This window comes from Ambystoma mexicanum, chromosome 5p (assembly GCF_040938575.1).
Source record: "Ambystoma mexicanum isolate Mex_15411 chromosome 5p, UKY_AmexF1_1, whole genome shotgun sequence".
Lineage (NCBI taxonomy): Eukaryota > Metazoa > Chordata > Amphibia > Caudata > Ambystomatidae > Ambystoma > Ambystoma mexicanum.
The window spans coordinates 423,394,571-423,415,019 of NC_090930.1; the positions used below are offsets into that span (position 1 = coordinate 423,394,571).

The window sequence follows — 20,449 nt, forward strand, 5'->3', positions numbered from 1 at the left end:
AAGGCAGAGTGAAGTAGGCACAGTTTTAGTTAAAAGTTGTTAGTGGAGGAGGCAGTGGAAACGTTCAGTTATCACTCACTGGTATATCTACAGAGCGTAGAGGTGAAGGGGCCCACGTTTGCGGGGTTGCAGGCTGCTCATCAGGAGGCTGCTTCATAGTTTGAAGGGGACTAAAAGGGGGAACCTCTGAGACCACCTAGGCTCAGACGGCCTTTGATGTGGGCCTTCTGTCACCTGCCGGTTTCCGATTGGCTACAAGTAGGAGCTATGGGCCAATCAAATTACAGGCGACTTACCATGGAGACCTTTGGATGCACTCTGGTGCAGATGAAGAGGGCAGCCATGATGTTGGGACAAAAGTCCCCGTCTTTGCTGCAATGCTGCGTTTGATTCAGAGATATGTGCAGCACTCGCAGTCAAATTATTTTTGCACAATCTAGCATTGCAGACAGTGGGGCCTTGCGGGGAGCGCCTCTGACAGTGGGGCCCTGTGCTAACGCACAGACTGCCCATCCCTTAAGCCGGCTCTGGATGTACATATTTAAGTGATTAGGCATAGCAAGGTATCCCAAAACATCCAAGGCAGGTTCGGGGGATCTCTCCACCGCAATGCCGCCCAAGCCCCCCAAAGAACATTTTAAAAACAATGGGCTAAAATGGTGCATTTTCCAGCACACCTTTTGTGAACAATTGTGTAAAAAGCCACACCGTTAACAATCGGTTTTGTAGAGTAGCACATAAAATCCAATCGATGCAAGTAACCATCAGTGCACAGGAGCTTTTTCCAACATATATTCAGATCACCGTTGCCCACAATATATGTCTGTATATAAAACATTTTCATGCTGGTTGTGCCCATACATAGATGTTTGCTTTACCCTTGATGGCCAGTAAATTCCATGCCAACAGTAGCACCCCCACAATACCAAAATTAGGGGCTTGCTACCCCTTTACTGACTCAGCACAGCACGCCAGGCACACACATGCTCCCATACCCAACACACTCATTCACTCAACAAACATGCTCACATTCGCCCGGACATGCATACTTATTTATTCATTCACATTTGTTGAGCGCACAGCAGACCGAAGGCATCGTGGCGCTTGTTACAGTGTTTCTTAAACTTAGTTACATACAAATAGTGTATGCAACTACACAACATAAAATTTAATTCCCCAGTGCATTCATATAGCACTCAACCCATTGCATGCACGCATACATAAACATAGACATTCAAATGTGTGCACTCTGACAACACCACTTGTACACATGCATACCAACACATAGCAAAACAAAAGAGGTAATGGTTGGAAGGTTTAGAATTAATCTTGACCCCTGGCATTGCTTTGGGCAACCCCCCAGACCATCATTCTTCACCTGCCAAGCCATTACAAAACGCCAAAGACCATATGCATATCAGGCTTGTTCCCACCCCAAAGGGGTCACTCCAGCCCAAACTGCTTGGTCACATCCCTTCTGCACGAGACCACAAGCATCCCCAAATATGTATTGGCCTCATCAGGGAGGATTAGCTTGGGTCTCTACGCCCAGCAGGCCTACAAACACATTACACAATTTACACAGTTACATTTCACTTACCTTCCTGCTCGCACCTTCAGAACACTGACAAAATCCACAACACGACTGGAAGACAAGTCTTACACAGCGTGCACTGGATTACAAAAGAGGACTTCTCTCCTTTCAGTCAGTGCCTTTTACGCTAGTAGCAAAATGGGAGGCAGCGGGGCATTCCTTACGCCCCGTCGACCTCTTACGATTACGCCCTTTGCATTTTGCAGAGCCCCTAGAGCACCATATAGAATGTATTTTTTTTTTAAACATAGTGGGGGCTTGTCCCTGCGCATAGGCTGGTGGCACAGTACCCTTGCAATTAATGCACTGCCTGCCACTCAAGTGAGGGGGGCGACACCCTCTCCCCCACAGATACGCGTCGCCTTTGGTTAGGTGGCATTGTGAGTGCTGGCTATAAGTCAAAACTATTGGCATGGACAGTGAATATAGTGATACCTGAGTAGGGTCAAAGCCTGTGTGCGAGCCCTTTTTACCCACCAATGACCATTCCTACTCACTTCCTGCCCCCAAACACAACCTGGGATCTCTGATTACGAAGCAGTTCGCTGAAAGTTAATAGCTTTACTGCATCTGTAAACCAGCTCCTGGTGTAATAAAAATGATAGCCATTTGCTTTGTAAGCAAATGTGTGTTCTTGCATCTGGTCCTTGCAACACAAGGACTGGCAACACCAACAGTTTTGGACTGTGTATAGGTGATATATAGGCATTTGCCAGGCACTGCATCATGTGCCCAGGTAATCCCACCATTCCCAGATTTAGTAATCTTATGGCGAGGCAGCACCATTATTGCAGTGCCTGGAAAATTCCTGTCCAAACCTTACACCAGGTTGCAAAGTGAACACCACACCAACGATAATAAAGCAGGAAAGGAAACTGAATACCAAAGAAAGGAGCTTACAAACACTCTGAATAAACAATAGTACATAGCAGGACATAGTGGGGTGCTGTTAACTGACAAGAAAACGTTTCTACAGAGTATAGTGGCAAGGCATTTATGCTGTTGTGGTCCACCTTAACCTCATTAACTCATTTGTCCTTTTCAAACATACCGCTATCAGTAATCTATCTCTTCATACACATTGCACACAGAAACACATGCTAAATGATCGAACCAGAGACTGGGTGATCTCCCACCCCCTCCCCACCAACCCTGCTGTTGCCTTCCCTGGCAGATTGTAGATGCCTTGCTCCCAAATGGTCTGCCATCCCTCCCTCTCCCCTGTTAGCTCTCTGCTTCCTTACATCTCTACTGTCTCCTTCCAACCTTTGACTTGTAACAATGGTGGGTCTATGCTAAATAAATACCATAGCAATCTTTTCCTCCTATGTCACTCATCTGCCCCCCAACCACCAAACACCAACCCTCACAGCAATCCCCCACACCCATCAAAATTCACCCCATCTACCACACCAACCAACTCTCACCTCTTCACTGCCCCACCGCTCTCAATCCATCACACTGCCCACCTCTACACCTTACCCAGTACCTCCTTCCGACAATGTACCCACATCCACAGCATCTCAACCCACTTCAACATTCTCTTCCTCTTCCTGTGACCTCACCAATGTAACCCTATACAGATACAAACCCACCCCTCTCTACACCACCACATATCCCACCTCTATCCACTCTCAACCTCACCCCTCCTTAACTGACCCTATTGGAGAGTAGACATCACCCAACATAACCCTACTCTAAACCCACTAACCCAACCGTACACCCAGTTCTACACCCACGTTCCCTACCTCACTCACTACCTCAAGCCTGACAACACACCCACCCAACTAGTGTCCACCACAATCCACACATCCTAGTTCACCCTTGCCCAGCCCAACTCACCCATGCATCCTAGCTCACCCCACCCATGCATCCTAGCTTGCTCCATCCTGCCTTAACTCATTGCTGCCCCTCCCACCATAGCTTACCTCCCAAAACATTCTTGCTTTAAGAGTGCCAAACATGTCAGCAAGTTAGTGCTTGTTGGCAAACATTTGCCATAGACACAGCAATGGATGAGGCGGCAGTGGAGAGGAAGCAGAAAGCAATGGGGCAGGATATAACCACAGCAGCTTGTGGAATCCTGAGAGCCATCTGATCCCTGGCCACACTGAAGAGTAATGCCCAAAAGGCCTCAATCAAGATTTGTTCGTAGGATTCCAAATGTTGGCTCCATGTGCTAAATTAACCCAAGTGTAAATGGCCCTTTCACGCTACAATTCTGTGGACCACAGATAATTTGGCAAACTGGTTAGACAAATGGCTCAGATACTCCAATGTATCTTGCATGCTATTCTATCAACGGGCAGCAGATATGCAAGCATTGCTGGTCTTCTTCCATCTTCACCCTTCAATTTGTGTTCTCTTTTTGAAGAGCAGGGACTCAGAGAAGGGGGTATAGTACTTGACGGTGTTGTACCAAATCTACTAACCTTTTGGAATTTCTGCACATTTTAGAAACCCATAAGACTATTGTTCAGTATAAACAATTTTTAAATTGTTTGTAATGTCAATAATTTGAATCAATTTTAGTAAAATATACTATTGTACAAAATGAGGTCTGAAAATCAAGACAAAAGTTAGATTTAAAAAAAAGGATACTTACATTCAAATCTCTGAAGTATTCATTATAATCTAGAGCATATCCCACTACAAATTTGTCTGGAACTTCAAATCCAACAACTGAAGAAGAAAAAAAAAGATAAGTTTGTAATCTAAAATTAAGATTGAAATTTGAAGTAAAAAAAATAAAGTTACATTCAATGTCCATTAATGTTAGATAAATACATTCTGATCTAACAACCATCAAACATACAACTATTCCTTGACGTGCACTAGAATTAATTGTATGAAGTCCAGTTTACAACATTGTAGTCAAAGGAGTCCATAACCATACAACGCCACTCATTAGTATTTAATAGAAGCCTAAATCAGGCAAGCAGTTATCGAACAAATGACACAATGTGATATCAAAACGGAACTCTTTACTAAAACATTTGTATTTCATGAATCAAAAGACCAGCAAATGTGATTTGCTCTGCGTTTCAGTTTCCAGCAGTCACAGAAGTTAATCCACAGAAGTTCCTTGCAACCCACACCCTACAACTGGGATTGGTTGCTTGTATACTGTGTTCCCCTTACACCTGGGTGGACCTTTTAGTGATGGTCTGCACCTGTGGGTGATAATTGATTGAGAGCTGGGATTGGTTAGTATCTGGGTGCAGCTGGGGCTACTTTGAGCTTGGGGGTGTGAGGGCTGGAAAAGTCTATTCTGCCATCTTGTATTTTAGATCAGTTTATCTACCACTACCTGAGGCTGCGTGGACTGAGCTGTGGGTTGTGGTATCTCCAGAGTATCAGGTAATAAAATTGGGGCAAAAATGTCGCTGGTAAAAAAGAAAATCACAGCAAAAATGCTGTGGTTTGACCCGGTATAAGTGTACCCCATTATACCATTTAAGGGGAACAGGGGTGTCCCCCCGCATCCTTTACATGATTTTGGCAGCAAAACCACAGCATTTTTGCCGCGATATTTTGTATTCACAGCCATTTTTGCCACGATTTTAAGACATGGAACCATCTCCATCTCCAGCGTGATTTCTAAGCTGAAAACACACTGTAAAACCTTTCCATATTTTCATAGTCACTGGTAGGATTGTGTTGGCAGGGAGCAGGATGCGTTGCTTCTTCAGCATAAAATTTTATTTGCAGGGAACAATAGTGTTGGAACACTATTGCCCACAGCAGATCAGGGTTTGGGGACTCAAACGGAAAGTCATGGGTGCAAAACACTATCTGCGGAACTGAAGGACTAGTCACAGGTTCCATGGATATCAAAAGGTAAGTCTTGATGTGCAGCAAGAACTGGCAACAGTAGCACTCTAGACACCACTTTCATCATTTATATAGGAAGAGCCTTGCTTAAAAGGAAAGTTCCTCCTTTCAGTGGAACAAGTTACTCTTACCTGGTAACGTTCTATCGATGGGATGGTCCGACGACGTATTCCATATCTATGACAGTAATCACCACAGCTGTGCTGCTTCGGAAAATCTTTTGGCGCCTGCGTCCTGCGTCGATAACCTCGATACGCTGTCCTCGAGGGCCTCTGTCGAGCCAACGTCACCAGATGTTATAGGTAGGACGCACAACGCCCGTAGTCTCAGTTTTTTTCCCCAGAACCTGTGGCACCAAACCACTGCCAGTATGACCACAGAAAGCCTTGCGGAAACTTAAGCTGCAATCGCATAAGAAATTCTGTAGCAGGGCAGGTAGGGAGGGAGCGATAAGGAATACGTCGTCAGACCATCCCATCGAAAGAACATTACCAGGTAAGGGAGTAACTTGTTCTTCGAGGGGATTGGGCCCTCCGACGTATTCCATATCTATGTCAGACTCCCAAAGCAGTACCAACGTATGGAGAAGGGAAAAGAATTTAGAATATAGAAATTTAGAATGCCCAATCAAATTGCAGAGTAAAGGACCGCCTTGCCAAAGGCTAGATCCTGCCCACAGATAGAATCGAGGGAGTAGCGACGTACAAAAGTATGGACCGAAGCCCAAGTGGCTGCATCACAGATGTTACGAATAGGAACACTCCTTTGCAGGGCAGTAGAGACAGCCATACCCTAGTAGAATGGGCCCGTAAGCCTACCGGAGGGTCCTTACCTGCCAAGCGATAACATTCAGAAATTGCCAAGATAATCCATCTAGACAAAGTCTGCTTAGTCACAGCTTGTCCCAAACGCCTTCCAGCGTAACCAATAAAGAGCTGATCGTCCACTCTGACCCGAGACATGCGAGAAATGTAGAAACTTAAAGCTCTCCTAGGATCCAACCTATGGAGCCTCTCCTCTTCCTTACCAAGATGTGGAGAAGGATAAAATGCCGGAAGAATAACCTTCTGGCTCAAATGAAATTCTGACACCACCTTCGGAAGAAAGGAAGGACGAACTCTAAGGACAACCCTGTCCTTATGAAACACAGAGAAGGGTGGCTTAACTGAAAGTGCCTGCAACTCACTCACTCTGCGAGCGGAAGTGACCGCAACTAAAAACACAGTTTTAAGGGTTAACGGCCTCAAAGGACAAGAATGTAAAGGCTCAAACGGAGCACCCATAAGGAATTTCAGAACAAGGTTCAAATCCCAACCAGGCACCTGGAAAGGTGCCGGCGGAAACAGATTAGTGAGTCCTTTGAGAAACTGAGAAATTAAAGGAATTTTAAAATAAGAAAATTCCTCAGACGAGCGCTTAAATATAGACAGCGCTGCCAGGTAACCTTTAACAGTACCCACTTGCAGGCCCCTGTGGGCCAACGAAAGCAAAAAAGACAGAAGGAATAAGTTACTTACCTGTAACTGTAGTTCTCCAGCATGGGGTCTGGCATGGATTCACATGCTCATGAATATTCCCCGTCGTCAGGCTGGGAATCCTCGGTAAAGAAAAAAACCCAGTATCAGTTTCGTTTCTGATCTGTCTTTCGTAGTAGTAACCAATCACTGATCTCTGCGTCATACTGACCACAGCCAATGACTGCCCTCTACCTAAGCCCCGCCTCTGGCAGCCATCTTCAGATTTTTACTGCACGTTCAAGTGTTGGGATCCTCGTGCTATTGCTCTCGAGCGTTAGTGCTATTTTTCACATTTCTTTTTTTCTCAAAAACTTCGATTTTTCGGTCAAAAAGAGCCTCAAGCTCCACCGTTTCTTCATCCGATCAACGGGGACCCGTGTCGGATTCGTCTACGCCCCTCAAGGGTGAAGATTTCGTCGAGCCACGCTTTTGGAGGACTCCAGAAGTTTCTCAGGCCCATCTCGGACATGGCCCAGGAGAAGGGAAGCTCGACGCCCGGAAAGCTGTTCAGGGTCTGCCCCGGTTGCCAGCTTCAGAATGTCTTTAAGGAGAACACTCCTTTTGTCTTTACTGCCTACATGAGGACAAGACGCACGTGGAGAAGGACTGTGCGTTTTGCGGCAATATGTCGGAGCGGACCATGAAGGACCACCATCAACGTCTCGCCAACTGGCTGGAAGGGAAGAGCCCGTCAGGCGAGAAGAAGAAGAGGAAATCCGAGCGGTCTAATAAGACCTTTGAGGACACCCCGGCGACGGGGGTCCAACACAAGGCCAAGCACCGCGAGTCCGCTGGCACCGGGAGCGCCGAACGGTCGGGCTCTACGGGCGCCAGGCAGGGCGCATCCTCCCCGGCACCATCAACCACGAGCCAACGCTCTGGTTCGGGTAAGAGGAAGGCCGAGCACCCGGCGAAGCTCCTGGAGAGGCCCCGGTCGAGCTCGAAGGCCCCATCGGAGGGAGAGCGAGGCAGTGTCCCTCCCCCCAAGGAGAAGGCGGTGAGCGCACCTATGGTGGTGAAAGCCTTAATCCATCCGGCCAAGGCCTCTATCGAGGCAGTCGCGACGGTCCTAGCTCAGCCTGTGGAGGCTACACCAGTGGTGGCGACCTCGGGGCTCAGAGTCTCCCTGCCACTACAGGAATGCCGCATGAAAAAGCATCCACATTCTTAACCCTGCACCAGTCGCAGAACTTTCTCCAATGGCAACGGTACAGGGATTTTGTTGCCGGCTGTCTAGCCGAAAGCAACACCTCCATCACGTCTTCAGGGAGGTCCCAATCCTTATACCTCAACCTTTCAGAAGTCAAGCGTGAAGGTTGAGGGATCTGACCTCTGGATGGAGAACCTGACCCCCCCCCTCCCATGAGAGCAGGTCGTCTCGGTAGGGAAGACGACATGGAGGGCAGATAGACAAGTCGAGAAGGTCCGGGTACCACGTCCTACGAGCACAAGCCAGAGCAATGAGGATCATCCGGGAACCCGAACCTCCGTAACCTCCGCATCACTTGCGGGATGACGGGAACTGGAGGAAACGCGTACAGCAGTGGGAAGGACCACTTCACCACAAACGCATCTCCTAATGCTCCTTTTGGAGGAAATTCCTGCAAGCAGAACCTTTCGCACTTCCGGTTGACACTGGAAGCGAAGAGATCCACCTGAGGCGTCCCCCAAAGAGCGAAGATCTCAAGCAGAATATCCTGAGCCAACTCCCACACGTGAGAGATCGTGCTCTGCCTGCTCAGAGCGTCCGCCGTCTCGTTTTCGTCTCCGGCCAGATGAACTGCAGAGATCGAAACTTCCTGCTGGATTGCCCAGAACCAGAGCTGCATTGCCTCTCTGCACAGAGGAAGTGACCCGCCCCCCCCCCCCTTTTTGTTGAGGTAGTGCATGGCCACTGTGTTGTCCGTCAGGATCAGGACATTCTTTCCTCGCACAGTCGGCAGAACAGCCTTCAGGGCAAGCCTGACGGCCCGCAGCTCCAACAGATTGATATGGAGTCTGAACTCTGACAGAGACCAACGACCGCCGACTGTCAACTCGTTGGCATGAGCTCCCCATCCCGTGAGGGATGCGTCCGTCACGATCGTCACCTCTGGCCAGGGTAGCCAAAACAGAGCCCCCTTCATCAGATTGCCATCGACAGCCCACCACAGAAGGTCCTGGGCGACCGAGGGAGGCACCTGAACGGGGTCAGACATCCTGCCGTAGGACTGCGACCACTGCATTTTGAGGGCCCACTGCAGATATCTCATCTGCAAAGTGGCCTCTGGCACCAGAAGAATACAGGACCCCATGAGGCAGAGCAACCTCAAGAACTCGAACGCCGGGAGACTCTGGGTGTGTTGAAACTTGTGCACCATCTGCTGAATGTGAAGAGCCCTCCTCACCTGGGCAGGAAAACACTGCCCCAGGGAAGTGTCGAGCACTGCTCCGATGTACTGGAGCCGCTGGGTTGGCGTCAAATGGGACTTCTTTAAGTTGAGGGAGAAGCCCAGCATGTGAAGGGAGTGTGACAGACAGATGATCCAGGACTTGCTCGGGAGAGCGCACCCTGATCAACCAATCGTCCAGGTAGGGGTAGACGTGAATCCCCCCTTTCCTGAGATACGCTGCCACCACCATGAGCTTGGTGAATACCCTTGGGGCGGAGGTCAATCCGAACGGCAGGACCCGAAACTGAAAGTGTGAGTCGCCAACCGTGAACCTCAGGTACTTGGGCTTTGGATGGATCAGCACATGAAAATAAGCATCCTTGAGGTCGAGAGACGCCAACCAGTCCTGAAGTTGAAGAGCCTGGAGGACTTGAGAAAGAGTAACCATCTTGAACTTGTCCTTCCTGAGGAGTTTGTTCAAACCGCGCAAGTCAATGATGGGTCTCAATCCCCACCGTCCTCCTTCGAAATCAAAAAATAAGGGGAATACCATCCCTTGTTCCTCTCCGCTACAGGCACCAGTTCTATGGCACCTTCCTCCAGCAGGGATTGAATTTCCTGCGCAAGGAGCGTATCCGGACTCTTCAATGAGAGATTTTCTGGTGGATTTTCATGCTTCTTCTGACGGAAAGGAAGATCTCCAGAACCCACACATCTTAAGTAATGGCACGCCACTCCACAAGATGCTGCGCCAGCCTTCCCCCAACCGGCGAACCATGGGACATGGCCTCATGACTGAGCTGAAGCAGCTGCGGCAGTGCCCGAGGGCAAAGAGGCAACTGTCCGAGGGGCCTTGGCACCTCGAGTACCCTGTTTTCCACCTCTGGCGCTCCTACGGTGGCCCCTTTGACTAGCAGCTCCTCTCGATTTACTAAAGGATGAGTAATATTGAAAGGAACCTCCCCTCCATTGCTGTCTCCTAGGTCGAAAAGGCAGAGGTTGGCGAACTGCAGCGCTCAAAAACTTCGCTGCAGCTTGCTGCCAAAAAGATGTTCACCATCAAAGGGCATGTTGAGGAGCCGGGCCTGCACATCAGGAGCAAGCCCCGACTTCCGCAACCACGCAAACCTGCGTATTACGGTGCTCGCCGCCATGGACCGGCTGACACAATCTGCCATGTCCAAACCCGATTGAACGGTCTCACATATGGCATCCTTTCCATCCTGTACAATAGCAAGAAAACCATCCCGTTCCTCCCCTTCGGGAATATGTTCAGCCGCCAAGGAAATACAGTTCCACAGAGTGCGTGAAACGAGACAAGGCACACACAGAGTTGGCTGCCTGTAAAACACTTTCTTCGCCCAAACATCAAAACGTTTGTCGTCCCCATCAGGAGGGATGGTAGGGTACGACGCCTGCTTTGCTGGGGCCATGGCCGCCTGCACCACCAAACTCTCTGGAGTGGGGTGTGTGGTCAAGTAGCAATGGTCACTAGTGGCTGGATGGTATTTTCGCGGCGAAGACTTGCTCACTGCCAGGAGACTCTCCGGAGCAGTACAAGCTGCAGCCTCCCTTCTTTGCAGAGCCATATGGAATGGCAGTACCGGGTCAGTTGGAGGACCTTGGTCGAGGATGTCCGTCAGGTCATCCTGCAGAAAATCCACAGGGGGCGCAGACCACCCCAAGTATTCTGTGACCCTCGACATAAGGCGCCGGTACGAGGACTCGGCATGGGTGCCAGGCTCAGGCCGACAGAACTCCACCTCCAGAGAGGTGTCCAGACCACTGGCGTCGTGCAATGACTGACGCAGGTCTTCAATCTGGCTGTGACCAGACAAAATCTCGTCAGGCACCTCCTCAGGCACCAAACCTTCCTCATATCCCTCATCACCCTCAGAAATAAAATCCAGAGGGTGGAAAGAGGGCACAGAAAAAGGGAGAAAGACATTCTTAGCCTTGGCCAAAGCCTTTCTGGGGGGTTCCACCGTGCCACAGGGTACCTCTGACAAAGCACCCTCAAAAGGCGTCGACGGAATCGGTGTCTAGCGAGGCGCCGACAACTTCGACGGCGTCGACACAGGCCTCGAGGGTGGAGCCCCGAGCGTGTCCTTTGACAACCTGGGCGCCGATGGCGTCGACGACTTCCTCGGAGGCAGAGCCTCGAGAGAGTCCCTCGGCGACCTCGGAGCCGCAGGTGTCGATGTCTTCCTCGAAGACATCACAGGCTCACGCAGTCTCGAGGGCGTCGAGGACCGGGACCTGGAACGGGCATGTCTAGAGAGACCATCCTTGTCCGACCGGGACCTCGAAGGCGCCCGGTGGTCGCGACGACCGCTCGAGCCTGAAGGCGGACGAGTGGTGTCTCTAACACGGTCACAGCCGGCGTCCTTCGACGGCGCGGACGGACCGGAGCCCTGCAATTGAAAAATCGCCATCATCTCCTTTGGGAAGGAATCCCATTCCTCAGGAGTGGAATGCTTGTTGGGACAACCAACCCGCCGACGGGCGGAGTCCTCGGATGAGGACGGGGAAGGCGACCTGTGACAGCGCTTCCGTGAGTGCCTCGAAGAGGCAGAGGAATGGCGAGACCGACTCCTGGACCGAGACCCCCCCCGGACTCACGACGACGATGCGGAGAGTCGCCCCTCGAATCATCTGTCGAAAGTCCAGTGGATCGCGACTTCCGGGGCTTGGCCACCTTATCCACTGACAGCTTCTTCTTACGCTCCCGCAAGGCCTTCGAACTAAGCGACTGGCAGTCGACACAGTCATCCGTATCGTGGTCCTCCCCGAGGCAGCAGAGGCAAGCGTTGTGCGTGTCAGTCAATGACATCTTGGACCCACACACCCGACACTTCTTAAAACCAGACCGCGGGGTGGAAGAAGCCAAAGACGACATTTCAATACACAAACAGGTTCGAAGAACCGAAAGAACAGGATTCAGTAGAACTGAGGCGTGCCGAGATCTCTGAAGCGAACACGTTCGTTGAAAAAACGGAACTGAGGCTACAGGCGTCATGCGTCCTACTTATAACATCCGGTGACGTCGGCTCGACGGAGGACCTCGAGGACAGCATATCGACGTCATCGACGCAGGCGCCGAAAGATTTTACGAAGCAGCATAGCGGTGGCGATTACTGTCAGAGATATGGAATACGTCGGAGGGTGTCCAGTCATAATGTTGAACCAATAATGTCGAATTACAAAAATGTCGAATCCAAAAAGTCGAAAACAAAAATGACGAATTTTTATTTTTTATTTATATATATTTTTTGGGCTCCGGGGGTAAAAAAAAAGGGAATGGGAAATTTTGGTCTGGCTAGGGCGAGCTTCAAGCTCTCTCAAAAGGGGAGGGAGAGGTCTTAGACTAGCCTAGGTATGACCAGAGTTCAAGCCTCTAAAGCTAGTCTGCCCTGATGAGCCAGAAAGGTGGAAAGTGACAGATCCCCTGGTACAGGCCCATGGGGAGGCCACAAGGGTCTAGCGAGACTCTGGGCAAAGTGACCAGGTAATCGTCCCAATACCTTCCCTGGGCTCCCACCCCCAACTTAATAGTACCTTAACAGTATCTGGGTCTCTTATTAATGCCAGATGACTGGTGACTCACAGCTGTCATGATGCCTACCCCCATAAAGCTCAATCCTAACATGTGGGAGGGGAGGGCTATCAGTAAACCAGTACACACTGCGTATTGGCCCTGGCCGCTAACCAGTATTTCTGGAGCTGCTAGGCCACCCTGACTCTAGGATCTCGCTAAGTGTGGCCCACTTGAGTCTTACCGCTCCAGAATGCCATACATTTTTTTTTATCGCAGACTTAGTCTGGCAAATAATCAAAGCACCGGGCCATTCAAAAAGCGGTACAGAAGTTGGGTCAATACTGTCATTTTGAGGAGTGACACCCTGCCCGCGAGTGTTATGGGTTGTTTGGCCCAAGTGAGCAGCTTTGGTCTGAGTTGTTTTAAGTAGGATCCAAAGTTCCGGCCGTAAAGCGAACCCTGGTGCCTCGTAACCACAACCCAGAGATATTTTATCTCAACAGGGGCCCAGGTGCACTCCATAAGGTCAGACAGAGCCGTATTGGCATCTGTCAAGGGGAAAAGCTCTGACTTGGCACAAATAACCCAAAGTCCACCAGGTGCCCAAAGTGGAGGACATCTTGCATGATGGAAGCAAGGTTCCGATCTGGGTCCCTGATGTAGAGCAATGCGTCTGTGTACGAAGAAATGTTCTTTTGGGGGGACCGGTTAGTCGTATCCCTCTGCATGCGTGTTTGTCGCATTAGATCAGCTAGGGGCTCAATGACAACTGCAAAGATGAGTGGAGAGAGTGGGCAGCCTTGTCTGGTTCCTCTACAGATGTCCGATGGCAGGGAAAACCGGACGCTGGTACAGACCCTGGCAACAGGCAATGTATAGATCAGCCGTACCCATGAGGTTAAGCAGGGGCCAAAGTTGCATTTTTCGAGTACAGCCCAACAGAACAGCCAGGACACTGAATCAAAAGCCTTCTGTACATCAAGTATAGCAGCGACTCCTCCGGTATCTAGGTCACTTCGGGGTAGTAAATTAAATAAACGCCTCAGGTTGAGAGCCGTGGAGCGACAGGGGACGAATCCAGACTGGTCAGGGTGCACCAGATGAGTCATGTATGGGGCGAGTCGGAGGGCAAGTACCTTCACAAAAATGTTGACATCGCTGCTGATGAGTGATAAAGGGTGGTATGAGCCGTAGTGAGTGGTGGGTTTGCCAGGCATGAGGAGCACAGTGATAACTGCCTCCTTGAGTGTGGGGAGCAGTACCCCAGTCACACAGGATTCGTCCCATAAGTCATATAAGCGAGGCACTAGAATAGATTTGTAACATTTGTTGCAATCCATTCCATAGTGAGACCGTCTGGGTCCACGGTCCTACAGCAGGGCAGAGCCTCCATAGCTCGCGATATCGCCTCAACCCCCATCGGGCTATCGAGAGCATCCCTAGTGTCACCAGAGAGAACCAAAAGTGGGAGTCCGCCCAGGAACATGTCTGAGTCGGATGCCTCCTCATTGTTGGTGTAGAGTGTTGCATAGAAAGAGCAGAAGGCCGCATTTACCCCAGAGCCGTAAGGGTCAAATCCCCATTGGGATACTCAACCAGAGGGATGTGGTGTCCGCCGTCCTCCTGGCGCACCACCTTAGCCAGTAGTCTGCCTGGGCGTTGACCCTCACCATATTGTCTTGAGATTACTGGATTATCGAGAAACTTGCGTTCCATTTCGGCATGCTCTCTAAAGCCATTGAGTGCCTCCTTAATTTTGCCCATAGTGGTGGAGGCTGGATCGCTAGCATATCGTGTCTTGAGCTTCTTGAGGAGGGCCTCACGCTTTTCAATATTCCAGCAGATCACCCTAAGGATCTGACTATTTGGCCAGGGCCATTCCACGGATATAAGCTTTAAAAGGCCTCCCACAGGGTAGCTTGAGAGTCCACTGTGCCCGTGTTTGTCCTGAATTAGTCGCCCACACATTAACCAAGCTCGTTCTTGAATACAGGATCTAAGACTGTCTGCGGGTTGAGCCTCCAAAGGTGCCTGGGGGACCGTCAGTCTCCCCAGGGCAGGGTGATTGGGGAATGGTCAGAGTATGTCCTAGGGAGTATGTCTGCATCAACTGCCCAGTTTATCAGTATCCCAGAAACAAGCCAACGGTCGATTCTAGAGTGCGAGTCATGTATGGTAGAGTAAAATGTATACCCACGGGACTGGGGGTGCAAAAGTCTCCAGACATTCTCTACCCCAAAGCCGGTCTGTCTTCAGAGTATGGTCCAGGCAGCCCTGGTTAGCTGTCAGGCTCTATTCCCAGACCTATTAAGATCGAGGTCTACGATGGTGTTGAAGCCCGCTCCCCACAAAATAGGGACCAAGGGTTACCCCACCAGCAGGTCTGCTACCAGTGTATATAAAATCGGGGTCATCAGGTAGATGCAAGACGACATGCCGAGCAAAGACTTGATGTTTCACATTGGGGCAGTCCTAATCGACAACAGTCGTTGCACCTTCCCTTGAATAGCCGCTACCCTCTGATCGAGGGTGACGCCAGGTAGGACACTGTATTGAGTCTGGCTCCTAGGAACAGCGCGTTCTACGATGGCGTCAAGCAGGACTTTGGATAATTGATGGAGAATCCCAGATCCGTCAGCAGCTGGGCGGTCGCCTCCGTGTGTCCAACGGGCCAACTCTCACAAGCAGCCCGGATGAGCCAGTCATCGAGGTACAGGTGTACGTGTACAACCCGTAGACGCAGATGGGTCGCAACCGGTGCCAGGCACTTTGTCAACACTCAGGGGGCCGACTTCAAGCTCAAAAGGTAGGATCTTGAACTGGTAGTGCTGCCCCTGAATAATTACCCATTTCCATTCATACACTATGACCAGAAAGACCCTGTCTGCAACCTCATGGTTTTGGCTTTATACTAAGAATTGTATACAATTATAGTCCAATGCCTCACAAAATGATCACATACTTTTTACTCTCCTTCTTGCAACATTAAAAATATTGCAACAATTTTTGCTATATTTATTCTTGGGCCCAGAACTTCTAAAATATCCAGGTGATTCATCCTGATTTTAACACAAATTCTCCTTCCTTCCTGTTTGGAACTCTAACTGCACAGCATTGTTGCAACAGAAAAGTGGAAGTAAACCATAAAGTATTCCTTTCCCAAAATGTGCACTCATAAAAAAGACAGAATTTGGTTCCAGTCTCACATACGGACTTCTTTTTTACATTTTCTACTGAGGGTCAATTTGTCATAGCAGCATCTGCTTAGTTCCTCAAAAGGGAAGCTTAAACCCTACACTTTCAGCTTCAATGGCCTCCTTCAAAATGAAACTCAACGGTTTCAACTTGATGAAGTTGAAATAACTTGAATATTAGCTACTTTGGCAATTTTCAAGGTAGTGTAAAGGTATTCAATGGCAGCTACCCTATGCCAAGTTCCCCTAATTTCTGGGATTTGCACATACACAAAAAGGTGACCTGCTTGCACGGTTCTGCAGTACACTAGTGCCAGGCTATTTAATAAGTGTAAGCGGATCTCATTTGTATACACGTGGCAGAGGGGTTTGCGCAGTCAGTGGTGGATCCTAGCAAGCATGTAATACAAGTGAAATTCAACTTCAGATCATCCCCTTAGTGTGCTCAATTGGTTTATTATACACTTCTCAAATCCCCCCCCCCCCCTCCCATTTCCTAGGGAATATCCCCCCCCCCAAAAACAAACATCTACACAAATTCCATTCCATTTGTCAAATGTATGTAAACAACTTCATCCACTTTTTTTTGCAGTACCACAAATACATCCACCGATTAAGAAAATGCCTGTTGTACCTTAGTTCCTGCATAACGCATACTTAGTAAAGGCATTTATGTACAACGCATTTGTTTAGTCAATATATATCTTGCCTAAATCCCTGCCAACACGTATTCTGCCAGTGTCACATCAATTCACGTGGCCCCTTTAGGAGCTTCTTCAAGTCTGACTTAAGTTCCGCACTTCCCACCATAGGTATAGGAGACAAAGAATACGAAAAGAAACAGAGTAAGAACAAAGAACAATTGTGTTATCCTCAATTTCATTAATAAAAATATACTTCACTCCCTTCACCAATACCGCTATCCCATTGGTTGTGGATTTCAAGTGCTTTCAACTGGCATTGTCATTTTATATTTTGTAATACATCACCCATGTTGCTTGCTTCTTCCTAGTTCCCTTTTTGTTCCCACTCTAGTATTCACCTCTGAGTCAATTAGTGAAGAATTAAAGAAACCTACTTTTAGTGTTAAATCTCGATGTATATTTTCTCAAAATTAGAAACCAATGTTACTTCCCACTTTCGGTATTCTCACTGCATGAAAATGTAAATTAGTCCAAAATTCTCAAACAAAGTGCCACTGCACAAACTAAAAACAGTCCATATATCCACTGGTGTTGTTAATCTATACACTGGTTACCTTTTTACTTTTGTTAATACTATTAATACTGTGATATACATAGAGCTGTCACTCTAAGGTTAAGAGTCTCAAACACTTCTCTAAGGACTTAATTCTTTGTAATCCCCTATTCTAAATAACTGCTTCCATTAGTAATTATTTATGCTGGCTTACCTTCCTCATAGATTACCCACAGTGTCTTGATAAACGCGTGCTTCTGGCGGTGGCTTCAACCGAGGCGTGATTTTGAACTCCCTCTTATAGGTACATTTGATCCTCATATAAAGGGGACTGTGTTCCAGCTCCTCTTCAACCTACGTCTTTTGTTCAAAAAGGTGGCACCATCTTAGAATTATTTGTACAAGCCCCATGTTGTAATGATTGCACATATAACAATATCTACTATGTATATACATGCTTCCTTTAGTTTGTAAATTAGATCCACCCCCCAACTATATTTCTTTTTAATGATAGCTTTATAAGAGTTGCTATCTTTAGTAAAAATGTTAGTGTTTCCCAAATACTTGTACTAACCTACACAGAATGTTTTCATCTGGTATAAACATTGTACTTCATCATGAATGTTAGTGTGCGTTACTCCAGCTATCGTACAGCAATTTGTCATTACTTTGTCTGCCAGTTCATGCATTTGGATTCCATTCCCATTACAACACACATCTGAACACTAGGGACCTTAACGCGTTGAGGACCATGGGTACAGTACACGTCACACAAGGGATAGTATTACCAACACGCCCAGTGGATGTCTCTTTTTGAGGAACAAATCATGCAATACTCTAGCAACCACTAGAGGTCGGCCTACTCACAGCATGTGATTCTAAGCAGATCCACAAGCCTCAAACATATTTATGAAAAAATAAAAGCAGAGCTAAGAAAGCTACTTTTCCATGTCAATGAGCCTCATTACAAGTGTGGGGGCCCGGAATCAAGGGTGCCGGTAAGCTTACCGGCACCCTTGTTTCCGGACCGCCACATTACGAGTCTGCCTGACGGGGCCCTGCGGCCGACAGGTCTGATCCTGCCGGGCTAAGCGGCCCCGGTAGGCAGAGTTGCCATGGAAGCACTGGCACCGTCAGCAACGATGCTTGTGATTCCGAGTCCCCATTCCCATGGAATCCTATGGTACTCCATGGGAATGGGGACTTACATTTTCAGGTACCTGACTTCCAGGGACTTGTTATGTTAGCTAGGTGCCGGAAATGGTGTTCTGATGCCAGCATCAATGCACCGGCATGTTACCACCGACCTTGAAATGAGGCCCTATGACATATCCACAGTCTATTCATAGGGAACTTCACAATTACTGCATTGTTCCTCATCCTCAAAATACATGTAACTCGTGGTCTGTATTTAAATCCACAAATTAACCTCGAAAGAATAAGATGTGTTTTGTTCTTCTTGTCTCAAATGTTTTTTTGATCACCATCATGTTTCGATCTCTGTTTTGATACCACAGAAATTGATTTTCTCCATGGTGCAGTCTTTAAATTCCTGGTTCCAATGCAAGGTTCGCAGATCGATATCCAATTTCTTGTATCCTAATTGCTCTCAAGTGTTATCAGTTTCAGTGGTCTTATCATGCTGCCAATGTATACTTTTTCACAAATACATGCTATGCCTTAGATTACAAAACAACTCACAGTTAATTCATGCTTTGATTTCAAATGAATTCTTGTTGTCTTTAAAAATACTTTGGTTATCTGTAAATTTGTAGTAATTACAAGTTCCATATTTAAAGAAACCTTTTTTTCTGAATATTAAGCCACTCACATTTTGCGATGTTCCAGCATTTGCCAAACAACTTGGTGCTACCAGGTTGCCAATTGTTTTTGCCTTACCAAACACTACTGGATGTGTGATCTATGAATAAAACCAATTCTTTGTCAAGCATCAACGTTTGCCAATTTGGATTTAAAATTGTGTATGCATAATTGCTCTGTGTACAATATTTTGTGATAGACCTTTTGCTTTTTCATTTTTGGTATTAGATCATCTCTTACGCTTGTGTACTATAGATTCAGCGTGTGAATATCTATATCACTTATAGCCTCTTTCTACACATTCTTTTCAGCATTTGACATACATCACAAACAAATTATTTCCTACTACAAACTGTACGGGTTCGCAAAAATTCACCTGCAATGTTTTTAAAAACACTTATGACAACTGTCTGCAGAAAGTGTTGTGTTGGCCTTCGTGGGTTTTCAAAAAGTCATGGTTTCAACTTCATCGTCAATACTTAATACTAAATCTTGAAATTATATTTTATCTTGGTTATAGATTTGCCACTGATGGGGAACATTTCAAATCCATGGCTACCCCTTTCCGTTGTAGATATATCTTATCATTAAACATTAAAATATTGTTTTTCACCATTGGGTTTGTTAGGTGGAGCAGCAAAGAGGTTTCTAAAAAATAAGTTGCAGATTTTTATGTTCTAAAAGTATTCAATTGCTTGTAATGCAGCTTCATGTTCTATTGAAGTATAACATGCTACCACCTCTAATGTGGCCAACCAGTAAGAATCTTTCCATTCCATTTCTTTTAACTGTTGCAAGATATGCATGCTGTCTCTTGTGTGATATCATATTCGGAAAAAATTAACAAACTCTTAAATGGATTCCAGAGTCAACCCTATGCCGTTCACTATGGGTCTCCCTACTGGCAACTTTACAAATTCCTTGTATATTTTTGGTAACAAATATGTTGGTTTATTAGCTTTAATTCAGCACTAGGCCATAAAAGCACACATATTCATAAAAACATCTAAAAGTACAGTTAAGGCGCTTGACGATTACACTTCATACACAGATATCAAAACCATTTTAATCATCATATAGCATATTGGTTACTATAGTGCAATTCAGTAGTTTGTTCTAGTGACCTAGCTTCCTTCCATCATTTATGTCAGAAACATGGATCCAAAAAGTGCACCACAATACACAAAAGCACTCTCATAATCTTCTGAGCCACCTTATTGTACACAGCAATAAATAAAACACAATATAAAACACTCAAGCACAATCTCCCAGTTTAGAATTATTATTTTGTATGGACTAAAATATAAAATCATGAAAGGGATAAAAGTAAAGTTACGAACTGTAGTGACTAGAGTACTCGGTGCTTAGTCCCCTTTTCTCCA

The 20,449-nt window shown here is 47.3% G+C and overlaps 1 protein-coding gene across 1 annotated transcript in view; it reads right to left on the reverse strand.

The window, feature by feature from the left end:
* HPRT1 (hypoxanthine phosphoribosyltransferase 1) overlaps positions 1-20,449 on the reverse strand; it is a 574,116-nt gene that overhangs the window by 64,855 nt on the left and 488,812 nt on the right. Inside the window, exon 8 of the mRNA XM_069612824.1 lies at positions 4,200-4,276. Within this exon, the coding sequence (XP_069468925.1) occupies positions 4,200-4,276 (77 nt within the window). The remainder of the gene's footprint in view (positions 1-4,199; positions 4,277-20,449) is intronic.